Source organism: Botrytis byssoidea, assembly GCF_014898295.1.
Source record: "Botrytis byssoidea strain MUCL 94 chromosome Unknown BBYS_026, whole genome shotgun sequence".
NCBI lineage: Eukaryota > Fungi > Ascomycota > Leotiomycetes > Helotiales > Sclerotiniaceae > Botrytis > Botrytis byssoidea.
The window spans coordinates 403,129-415,177 of NW_024065867.1; the positions used below are offsets into that span (position 1 = coordinate 403,129).

The window sequence follows — 12,049 nt, forward strand, 5'->3', positions numbered from 1 at the left end:
GGGTTCTTCTCCTAGGTTCTTGAGTAGATCAATAAACTAACAGTCAAGGTACCAATGATGGATGGAAAAGTATCGGTGAAGGAAAAACATTGTGCAAAATGGCCAGGATATCTTTGATATCGAATGAGAAACGCGAGTGTGACTATGAGTGTGACTATGAGTATGAATATAACATTGACTATGACTATAACTAACTATACCTATGAAATAACTAGTCACCCTTCTCTTTTTCGTAGTTTGGGATCTAAATAGAATCTAAATAGAATCTAAATGGAAAAGTCTTCTAGACTAGAAGACTCAAGAGTCTGGAAAGAAAAAGATTCCATGTTCACTATAAGGTTAGGTACCTAGATACTCGTACTCAACCACGCACGCATACACGCATTTGGTTTGAAGACGAACAATTCTCACAAAGATCGTTGCTGGTGGCGGTCACTCCGAGAAGAGAAAGGATTGTGTCTAGATCTATTCGATGCTACTCCACTCCATCTCTTCACTGCCAGTCTGCCTCAGATCTTATCAAGGAATACCTAGTAGTTTCTAGGTAGACACACATCTACATCTATATCTATTCGTACATACTACATACATACATCTACATACATCTACATACATCTACATACATCTACATACATCTACATACATCTACATACATCTACATACATCTACATACATCTACATACATCTACATACATCTACATACATCTACATACACAACATACATGAGGATTCAATTACTATATTACTTGGTACTAGGCAGAGAATAAATGCAATAACCATACATACATACATAGATGCCTACCTACCTACCATCTCCACAAAAACATCCAAACACACATCCAAATAGTCATTCAATTACTGCATTGGAGAATCAACCCAGAACCGAGGGAAACCATCACAAAATCCATGATAAAGCACAGCGTTTACCAGAGTAAAAGCACCAATCGAATCTCCCCATATTCCATATCTCCCCCAAAACCATGCACCCCATCTTTAAAATGCATCAATCAACATACTATGTACATTCAACGATCTGATCCTCCAACCCGCCAGCTTCATGGATGCATGCATACGTGCATACAGAGAGAGGATAATTAAATGGAATGGCGTTACTCAGGGAAAGGGAGGCTTGCCATGATTTCGTATTCTTCCGAGACTCTCACTCGATCATGCAGCCTGCGAGACTGATCTCTGTGTACCTGACTGAACTGTAATGTATAGTTCTATGTATGAGTAAAGTATATGATAGAGTATTGACCTCGGTTGTAACACAAATTATGATGGATGTATTTACCTCCTCCTTCCTCTTTGCTCCTTGTCCTACTCCGTCTTCTATCCTCTACTATCCTCTGTCCTCTTTCCTCCACAACATTACAAAATGTAACAATCCCCATAAAACTCACCAGCTTCTTCTCTCGTATAAGATACCCATCATCCTACCTTTCCTCCCTCTTTCTCTCCCTCCCTTCAGCTTTGTTCCCGACAATCATTCCCCCCCCCCGTGTCACAGATCATGCGGGTTCGAATCTTCTCCCGTTCCAAACTCCCTTCCATCACCTAGCATGATGTTTCATTTCAACCTTTCCAGCCCCTCTATAATTTTTTTCTTTTTTTTTATTAAAAAAAAAACGGTTATGGCGGCCTCTCGAATGTTTGCAATCAATTCGTTCATGTACGATGTAGGTAGCTGCCACGCGGTATCATGCAGCATGATCTACAGTTGGACAAGCTCACAAGCCAACATGAAGGCCAAAACAATCAATTCGTTTGAGCGTAGTCAAGCCAAGCCGCAATCCGGAACCTGAGGATGTTTAATTGAGATTTCTTATATCTGATGTTTATACGTTGGCTGTGGAATGGTTCCTTGTACCTTTCTTTGTGATGGGTAGGCTGGAGAGAGGTTGGTAGGTTTATCGCTGTATTATCGTGCAATTGTATTGCTTCAAGTTCTGTGTACGGATTGGTACTGACTCGCGTTTACATGATCAAGTACCATCTGTAGTTCTCTGTATGATACCAGTTTGCTTGATAGATAGCATGGAGAAGTGAGGATTTACCTATGGATTGTCCCACGTTTTTTTGGTGGATATGGAAATTTGTATCGTGGGTATCGATCAGACAATCTTGAGTCATTGGGTTGGTATGAAGTTATCATGTTATATCTGGGTTTGTAGGAGATGAGATGGGATATTAGAGATAAATCTCCTCCCTTGTTAAGGACTTTAATTACTAGTTACGTATCGTAGGTAGGTACTGATGGATTTGTCGAGATAGAGGTGGTGAAGTGTTCGTTACCAGTCAACTTCACAGATCTATCATCGCCTCAAGATAGACCATACAGTGAGGCAGAGGCAGAGATGCTAAAAATCTCCTATCTTTGAATTCAATGAAGATTCCATCAAAGTATCCAGTCACAGCACCTTTTCAACATCTGTATACAACCATACATTTGCCACCAGCGTAACAGTCGGCAACAGTTTTATTTTATTTATCAAATAGCCATCAATAGAGTCACATCCGAATGATGCCCTCCCTAACAAATCATTCCACAGCAAGAAGATTATTCATCCGTTCTCCCCGGTAGCTGAATCTACCATGGTAACCAATCCCACGCATGTATGTATCCGAAGATTAAGTATAATATGAGGCGAGCTTGGAAATTTTACTCATTCCTTGGTAGGCCGCATTTCCTTGAACAAAAAGGGGTCACACGTACCAATGGAAGAGAGGCACGGGTGATAGCAGAACATGAAACAGCCTTGGTATTTGGAAAGCAGAGGTCGATGTGTTCATACTCCGTGCTGTGAGCCGGTGATACAATACAGACAGAGTATATGATGTGATAGTTCTAGAAATGTCTTGAATCTTCAGTCAAAACTCAATCGTGAGGTGTGTATAGACATTGTCTCCTGTCACTTGCTTGTCTTGAGTGTCGATATCGAAATCGATGATGAAGAGTCTGTCTGTGTGTTACTGTATTTGTAACTCACGGGGTACGGTACTATCAAATGGATTTCCCATACTGAAGAACATGGTGGATGAAAAGATGGAAACTCGATGGAGAACCATAAAGGTACGTCCCGGTGCTTGAGAAGTAGTTTAATGACGTGGAGAAAATACGAGAAGAATGAATGAAAGAAAGAAAGAAAGATCCTAATTGTATTTATTTATTTATTTATTTATTGTAAATATATTGGTATAATTTGAGATACTCTTGTTATATATCGTACATTCACATTTATCGAGTATTATCGACTATTCTCGAGTACCCCTATTCACCTTTTTCCAAATCACAACACCAACACCAACATCAATGTCAACTTTCTCCTCTACTCGTACTGACTGTGCTTGCTTCTCGAATGATGATGGTGATATTAGGATGTACTTACTGGACACCTATCTTCCTACCCAGGTAACAATAAGCCTGAGCCACCAGAATCCCCAATTGCACCTTAAATAGCTTTAAATTCTCATATCAATCAGCTACTCCCTACACCTCCATACCTAGCTATATCAAACATATCGTGTCCAGATCATTATGTGATCCTCTAAAATTCAATCCCAACCAATCAAATCATCACAATTCATCAAGAGGTAAAAAGTAAGAGAGAGCAGCCATCAACACTTTTAATGAAAGATCGACTTGATTCACTTAAACTTAACTTTACACTCATTTTGTCTATCTTCATACCCAGTGATATTCTAGGAGTTTTGTAGAAAAAAGGGTACCGACTCCCATTGACAATCGAATCCATTAATCTCCTCAATCCTTTGGGGTCAAAGAGAGATTGTTGGCTTAGTTAAATTCTGTATCTATCCAATCTGCGACACGGGCCGAAATACAGACATAACCAGCTACGACATCAAACCTCTTTTTGACAGACACCCCATAGCTCCAGATTCGACAAATGCGCTCGTAGGATCTTCACAAGACTATCGATTGAGGACAACCTTTCGAACAGTACAACGGCGCCATGGGCCCAGTCCGCTCTTTACGGCGTACAAACCCACTCACTCTGATTGTGGGTGTGGCCTTATGTATCATAATATTCGTATTTCTCTTTTCCCCATCCAACGCCGACGCAGCAGCTTCGCAATTAAGAAGAGCCAGCGCCGCATCCAATCCCCTCTCACCACCTACCTCTCCCTTTCGCAAACAAAATGAAGCTACAAAGAGCGGGAAACGCATACCACCACCCGTGGTTCATTACCACATGAATAATGTTACCAGTACCGCTGATCCTTTGGCGAACCGAGAGATGATTCTCATCTTGACACCTTTGGCAAGATTCTATCAGGAGTATTGGGATAACTTATTGAAGCTCTCGTATCCGCATGAACTTATCACTCTCGCGTTTATCATCCCACGCAACAAGGAAGGAAATGCCGCTACAGCAGCATTGCAGGAACAGGTTACCAAGACTCAGAAGTCGGGCCCGGAAAAGAATCGTTTCGCAAGCATCATTATCGAACGACAAGATTTCGATGCTCCCATCGCATCCCAATCCGAAACCGAGAGACACAAGATGGAGAATCAAAAGGCACGAAGAGCCGCTATGTCTAGAGCTAGAAATTCTCTCCTCTTCACGACTCTGGGACCCTCCGTGTCCTGGGTGCTATGGTTAGATTCGGATATTATCGAGACTCCTCCCACCTTGATTCAAGATCTGGCTTCGCACGATAAAGCCATCATTGTGCCAAACTGTTTCCAGAGATACTACGATACGAAAGATAAACGCATGTCGGAACGCGCCTACGATTTCAACAGCTGGCAGGATAGCGATGTGGCACGAAAGCTTGCGGAATCAATGGGCCCGGATGATATTTTATTGGAAGGTTATGCGGATATGGCGACATATCGAACATTGATGGCATATCTTGCCAGTGACACTGGCGATTCCAAAGATGTGATTCCGCTCGACGGGGTAGGAGGAACGGCATTGATGGTCAAGGCAGAGGTCCATCGTGATGGGGCTATGTTCCCTCCATTTGCGTTCTATCATTTGATTGAAACAGAGGGATTTGCAAAGATGGCAAAGAGATTGGGTTGGGAGGCTTTTGGTTTGCCTAATTATAAGGTGTGTTTGTGATATTACTCTTTTTCTTTGTTTCTCATCTTTTTGTTCTCATGTCATATCTTCTTTTACTAATGAATGCGAATTATAGGTCTACCATTACAACGAGTGAGAGATGTCCGGCACATCACAATTTCCCACTCATATACCTTCTCACTAGATATTTGAAACGAGGAAAAAGATGACATAATATTTTGGATGGATGGATGCAAGGAAAGATGGATGGATGGACGGCAAGTTGCAGATGAGATAGGGACTCTATCAGGAACAGCATAGTCATGAGGAGGGAGGGAAATAGATGGTTGGTTGGTCTCATAACCATATCATACCTACATTGTGTATCAAAGCGTAGGGTACTGGAAAAATAAATAGGATCGGGCGTTTGCTGCCTTTTTTTTTTTTCGACGCGAGTGATTGAGAATTTCAATTGTATTAATTTTTGTGGAATTATCTGTCTGTTTGCCTGTCTGTCTGATAGAGCAGGGAGTGTGAATCTTTTGTGATTTTGTCATTGTATATATATGGTTGTAGGTGAGATGAGGTGAGGTGAGTTCTAGATATGTGAACATGCGCATGAATGAATAAGTGAAGAGACGCTAGTCGTGTTTCTTTTCTTTCACTCTTTCTTTCATCCTTTCTTTTATATCTAGTTATAATCGGTATTGGTATTAGTATTGGTAGAGGGAGCTTTTAATGAGCCTGTATATCTAGGATATATTTATGGATTAATATATATATATATATATATATATGCATATATGAATATGTAGATAATCCTTATATATATATATTTTAAAATATGGGCGCTAATGGATGTTGTGTATCTAGTTACTTGTTTGTTTGGATAGATAGGTGAGTAGGTGGGTAGGTGGGTATGGGATAATAGGATGGGGAGGGAGAGGGGGGAGAGGGGAGAGAGAGAGAGAGAGAGAGAGAGAGAGAGAGAGGTTGTGTTTATTGTTTGTGTGTATACGTGGGCAAATAATGTTTTAAGAATTTGGCTGAGTTGAGTAGGATGAGATGAGATAGAATGACTTGGATTATAATCCGATTATACATGAGAGAAGAGTTATCATTATCATTATCGTATCAAAAATTTCCTCAATCTCCTCTCTCTTTCACGTTTTTTCTCTTCTCTTTCTCATTCTTCTCTCCACTCTAGATCTAATCGAATCTAATCACTAAAATTCCATAAAGCAAAACTTTCAAACATTGTTCTCTTCGTTGTCTTTCCTGCTAGATATCTGTTTTTCCTCTTTCCCTCCCCTATCATTCTCTATATATTTACTCGCTTATAATACACTACACTATAATACACAATACTATCGTACACATATAGTATAGATATATTTTTTTTTTTTTTGTATATAGATACATTTCCATACATATATATACATACATCCTCTCCTCACTAATTCATAAATCTATAAGTAATGAATATTACAATTATAACTATTCAAAAGAATATAAATCTATAAGATACATTTATGAACAAATAAAAAGATAAATACTTACATGAATAGAGAAAAAAGTATTCTCAATTTCTACTTATATTATATAAATCTTCTTTTCGCTTCGCTTGCCTTCTCTCTTTTCTTTCCTCTAAATAATACGTATGATATTTATTTCTCTACCCCTCTATCTCATATCTTCAAGAAATATACTCTAACTCATCTGTTTAAACATCTCTCTCTCTCTCTGTTTGAAAGAAACCAAGAACTACAGCATTTCCAAAATATTGAGAATAAGAATACACATTTATATTATTAGTTCGAGAAGGATACGAAAGACGTAGCACCCACGTATTATAGGTCCTATATGTCTAATTGTATTCTATCTAAAGAGCTAGCTATGTAGGAAAGTAGTAGACCTTATATAGGCACTACTGAAAGAGCTAGTCTCTTTCGCATTCGCTTAGTCCCTTTGATACAGTAGCCATTGTATTGAAGTCATTCCTTTGAAGTGAATACCCTTGTTCACACATATATATCTATATATCCAGTAGTAATAAAACAATACAATATTAAGCAGATCACTGAGAAAATTGATAGCAGAGAACGAAGAGATATCCCTTGTGATTTTCGAACATAGTGAGAATCTTAACACAAGTACCATACCTCATCTCATCTCCATCTCATCTCCTCTCCTCTCCTCTCATCTAACCCTACAAACCCCATCACAATCATTCAAATCCAAGACTTCACTTCACACACAAAACCTCCTTCGTATAAACTTTCCTGAGTATGAAAAAATACCTACCTACACGAAACTCTCCCCCTCCCCTTCCCCCAAAACAACAAATACGCCAAGAATCACAGGAAATAGTGTACTGAAGATTCAGCTCTACGTCCAGATGCTTCAAATCAACACAACTCTCATATGTCGATGAAAGATTAAGTAGAACTTATTAATCTTTCTTACACACACCGATATCATTTACTCAAATCGAATCAAGCGAAATCATACCACATCAATCGTTCCCCTTTAATAACTAACTCGCCAAAGCATTATGAATCACAAAATGTGAATCAAAACCACACATCATACATTATTAACCTACTCGTATCACATCACAAAAAACTCATCAAACTCAGAAGAAGTATACAATTTATTAGCTGACAAACTGGCCAGCAAAAATCATGGTATTCGTATCTAAGTCGTAGCTACTGTAAATAGTCCCTAAAATGTATATTCTTTGATTGACATCTAAATCTCCAACACCTATTCGCCTAATATGCAAAAACCAACGCCTTCAAGTTCTAAATGAAAAAATTCCGCATCATATCTTGTTGATCTCGGGTTGTATGTGAGAAAGAAGGTAATAAATAATACAATATGTAGTAATGCATGTCTTGTAAAGACAGGGAATTGTATAACAAATTCGCGTATAACCAGAGGCAATTGCAAGACAATTGAAAACGTTTACATGCCAAGCATGCTCATTTGTCGTCTCAGAGGACTTGCGCTGAGACTACTGTCTTCGCTACCATAGCAGGCCGAATCAGTATCGATATCCCATTCAGCTTCGTCTTCTTTATTTTCCTCGGTGCCATCCCACGCCTTTTGCATAGCACCACGAGTATTCCATCTTAGAGTTCTGGACACACTGTCAAACCACTCTGATGGAGAGCTAACCACGGTGGGGAATGGGTATTGAGAAGCGGCAATAGTGACATGATCACCTTGTTTCAACTCAACACGTCCCTTTCCGTCGAATGAACAATAAGCGGTGGCTCTAGAATTGCGTGGAATGGATACTCGAAGTAAAAGTGTATCTGAGAGAATCATTGGCCGGAATGAAAGGGTATGAGGGCAAATTGGTGTGAGGAGGATGGCAGGAATATCTGGGTGGACGAGTGAGCCACCAGCAGATAATGAGTATGCAGTTGAACCAGTAGGAGTCGAGAAAATACATCCATCGGCTTGGACAACAGTCAAAAGCTCATTGTCACCATATAACTCGAGGTTAGAGATGTAAGAAGATGGTCCTCGGTCAATAACGAGTTCGTTGAGAACCTCAAATTGTTCGCCTTCTACCGCCTCGTGACCTTGTTCCTTTCCATCCCGGTATATCGTACATGTGAAGCGCATACGAAGGTTAACTCGCATACCTTCCTCTCCCATGACTTTGTTCAAATGCTCCTTGAAGCGATCATATTCGAATCCAGTCAAAAAGCCAAGACTACCGAGACTGAAGGATAAAATGGGCGGAACAACACGTTGGAAGAGCCATGAAGTAAATAAGACAGTACCGTCCCCACCCAGAGTGAGAACGAGGTCGAATTTCTCCGGTTGACTCCAGCAAAGATCTGGTGACCAATATTTCAAAAGATGTTGGAATCGAGGTTGTGATTCAATCAAAGCTGCTGCTCCAAATCGCTTCGAGTTGCGCAACTTCGCATCAACGTAAACATTAACACCCAGGTCTGAGCCATATCGTGGAGTACTCATGAGCCAAAGAGCTAAATCCTTGGTCAAATTAACCAATTGATTATCTCTAGCCTTTGTAACAATCATGACATTGCGGACGGCTCTCTTGATAGGGCGTCTTTGCAATTGCTTAGAAACTTCTCGCACACCAGTAGCCGTTGCCATGAGTCGAGAATGTGACATTGATTCGTCTCCGTTGATCTCTTCAAGCACCTTGTCGATATTGACAGCGTCATCGAATCGTTGATGGTAAAAGCATGGTGATTGTAGTGAGGGAAATCGAGCTGTGACCGGAGTGTTTCGCTGTGCCAAATCCGATATTGCTGCATTGAGCTTCTGCGATGAGGCAGTCCCCGGTCTCTCAGTAGATGGTGATTTCATGTTTGCTAAAGAAAGGTTTTGTGGATTATGTTGTTTCGACGATGCCAATGCTTTCATAATAGTCTGGCGGGGTACAGCGTCTACAGATAGAGCGTTCTTGCAATGGTTATGGAAAGTTCGGGAGGCCCGCGTAGAAAATACCGGTGATGACGGAACAGAAGCCGAATCGCTTCCTACAGGTGTTGCAGCGGAAAAAGTTGTGGATGGGTCAGTCGATGACTGGGAAAGATCATTATCTGGGAAGTTGGTTTCGATGGCATTCAAAGAACCGAACTGTGCGCCCTGTTCGCGTCGGAGATTTTCTCCAAGATTAAGTTTCGAGTTCAAGGCATTGAAACCCAAAAAGGATTGAGCCGTAGCTGAAGGTGTAACAGCTTCATCAAATACGGATTGAGAAGGTTGTGGGGGATCATTGGGCTTAGTAAGAGCAGGATGAATCGAAGTTGGAGAGCGAATGTCGGATGTGGACATTGTGGATGATGACGCCAAATGCATTTTGAGTAATCTTTTTTGAGTCGGAGTTCGGAAGTCGGTAAAATGTGTCATAAATGCCGAAGAATCCTGAGATGTGATTGGTTGATGCAAGGATTATCAAACAAAACTATTATTATCGATTGGGGAGTCGAGGGTGTCCAGGATAAATGCTGGGTAAATCGATAGTACGGAGTAATACAGAACAGCAGCCCTGGAGATGGTATGTAGATAATGCAATCTAGGTCGAAATCAGATCGATCGGCTGTAGGTATCTAGAAGGAGAAGATGGAGAAGATGGAGTCGAAGGAGTCGAAGGAGATGGCTCAAAAGAATCAAAAGATAACCTTCTTTCTATTACAACTCCTTGATTGTCTGGTCTGACCAGAGGAAATAAAGTATAGACAGGAGTCGAGGAGAAGAAAGAGAGGAATAAGAAGAGAGGATGAAATTACAGATGAAGGGAATTGTTCGTTTGTAGTTTGCGGAGGCTTGTTGGTTGTGGATTCGACTTTGTTTTGCACAGGCAGTCTTGATCAAAGAGGCCAACAGTCCGTATCGGTTTGTCCGTAAAGATTTTGATATCGGATACAACGGAGGTAAGAAGTGGATGGATGTATCGTGTACCATGAGGTACTTAAAAGATGGGTATGTATTATATAAATTATATCGCCAGGTGTGATTTCGGATCTTGGACTTGATTCCTTCGATTGGTAGTTGGCAGGTTGGCGGGCTTATGAAAATGCAAAAAGATGCAGGAGGATATGTGATATAGATTAATCTCGAGTAGCACAAATCTTGCCAAGTCGTAAAAAAGATGTGATATATCTTGCTGTCGACTGCTAAATATGATCTCAAGTCAGTCAGTTTTCATCAATTTCAAAATTCATATTGGTCCCCGATGCTGGTCACGATGCTGGTCCCAATGCTGGCTCTCAGTTAATCCTTCCACCAATCCCGGGTATTCTTCATTCTCAATCAATCTTCAATGTGCTTCTACCCCACACATAAAAGATGTATAAATATGGATAGTTATCCTCCCAGATAAAGTATGTATGAATGACCCCATCGAGCCCATCCCGTCTTAACTCCACAAATGAAGTAATAGACTCACCTGATTGTAGTAAGCGAAACTAATAAGCCTTTCTATAAGCTTCTTATGTGATATATCTTGCGTCTCGACAGCTTGTTGTGACCCTCTTTTGTGAAAGCGTCGAAAGTGTAGGGTTTCGTGTCTGGTGATAATTTTCTACAAGGTGATAGTGATTCGGCGTGCAGAGGAACGAGACCAAAATAGTCAAAGAATTAACAACAAATGAAGATTAAGATATCTGCCCGTGGAAAAGAAGACCGTCGTCTAAATTTGGAGCGCCGATCGGTTGGAGAAATAGAAGAGAAGTGAATTGATGCCGAATAAAACAAGCAATACCAAGCCAATATTAAAGTAGAAATGTGCTAAAAGACAACGGTTCAAAAACCCACAACTGAAAAGAAAAAAGAGGCAAACAAAACGCACAAGCTACCGGAGCTTTGCTGAAAGAATCGAGTACTAAAAACGACAGATTGGTCTGATGATGAAGACTAGAGAGAGAAGAGAGAGGATACTCCCACTGACAAGACTTCCCTTTCTATATGAAGTAAGTTAGCCTAGTTACGATATCTCTCCAGATTCCTTTCCTCAATATCTATGCTGTTTTGCCTTCACAATGGGACGCTGCACTTTCCAATCCGGTTACAGCTGCCACTTCGTTCTCCACTATGATCGTCAAATATGGAGGCGAGTTTTGAATCTCGAAAGGATCCAAGCTAGCGTTTTCAGTCGGGGTCCAAGGTCAGCATTAAGCATAGGTAGGTCGCAATGTTAGTAACATAAAAGGTGCGAAGATACAAGCATGGTGTTTGATATCACGAAGTACTCTCAACTGCTGGTGAGCATGGTAATATTGAAAGACTCATTTCATCGCGTATTGATTTTGTTGGCGAGTATTGTATTATTATATTATAGATTTCATCTGATCAACTTGTGGCTCGGGAGGTACTCTCAAAAATGTACAAAACTCCCTGCGCAAATCTGCAATCGCAATTGAGTACTTCCTGGGTTTCCTTGTCTGACTCGACTTAGAATACTCATCTCCAGTGAACGTTTTGAATTTGCTACCTTTATCGGGAATGGTCGACGGAGGATGAAACGT

General features: G+C 40.6%; 2 protein-coding genes across 2 annotated transcripts; one reads left to right on the forward strand and one right to left on the reverse strand.

The window, feature by feature from the left end:
- Positions 1–3,974: 3,974 nt before the first annotated feature.
- On the forward strand, positions 3,975–5,187 carry EAE97_010251 (uncharacterized protein; the record flags this gene model as incomplete). Its single annotated transcript, XM_038880766.1, has 2 exons — positions 3,975–5,078; positions 5,167–5,187. 2 exons carry the CDS (start codon positions 3,975–3,977, stop codon positions 5,185–5,187), a joined length of 1,125 nt encoding a protein of 374 aa, XP_038728476.1.
- Positions 5,188–7,997: 2,810 nt separating this feature from the next.
- On the reverse strand, positions 7,998–9,857 carry EAE97_010252 (uncharacterized protein; the record flags this gene model as incomplete). Its single annotated transcript, XM_038880767.1, has 1 exon — positions 7,998–9,857. The coding sequence occupies one exon, from the start codon at positions 9,855–9,857 to the stop codon at positions 7,998–8,000; it is 1,860 nt and encodes a 619-aa protein (XP_038728477.1).
- Positions 9,858–12,049: the final 2,192 nt, after the last annotated feature.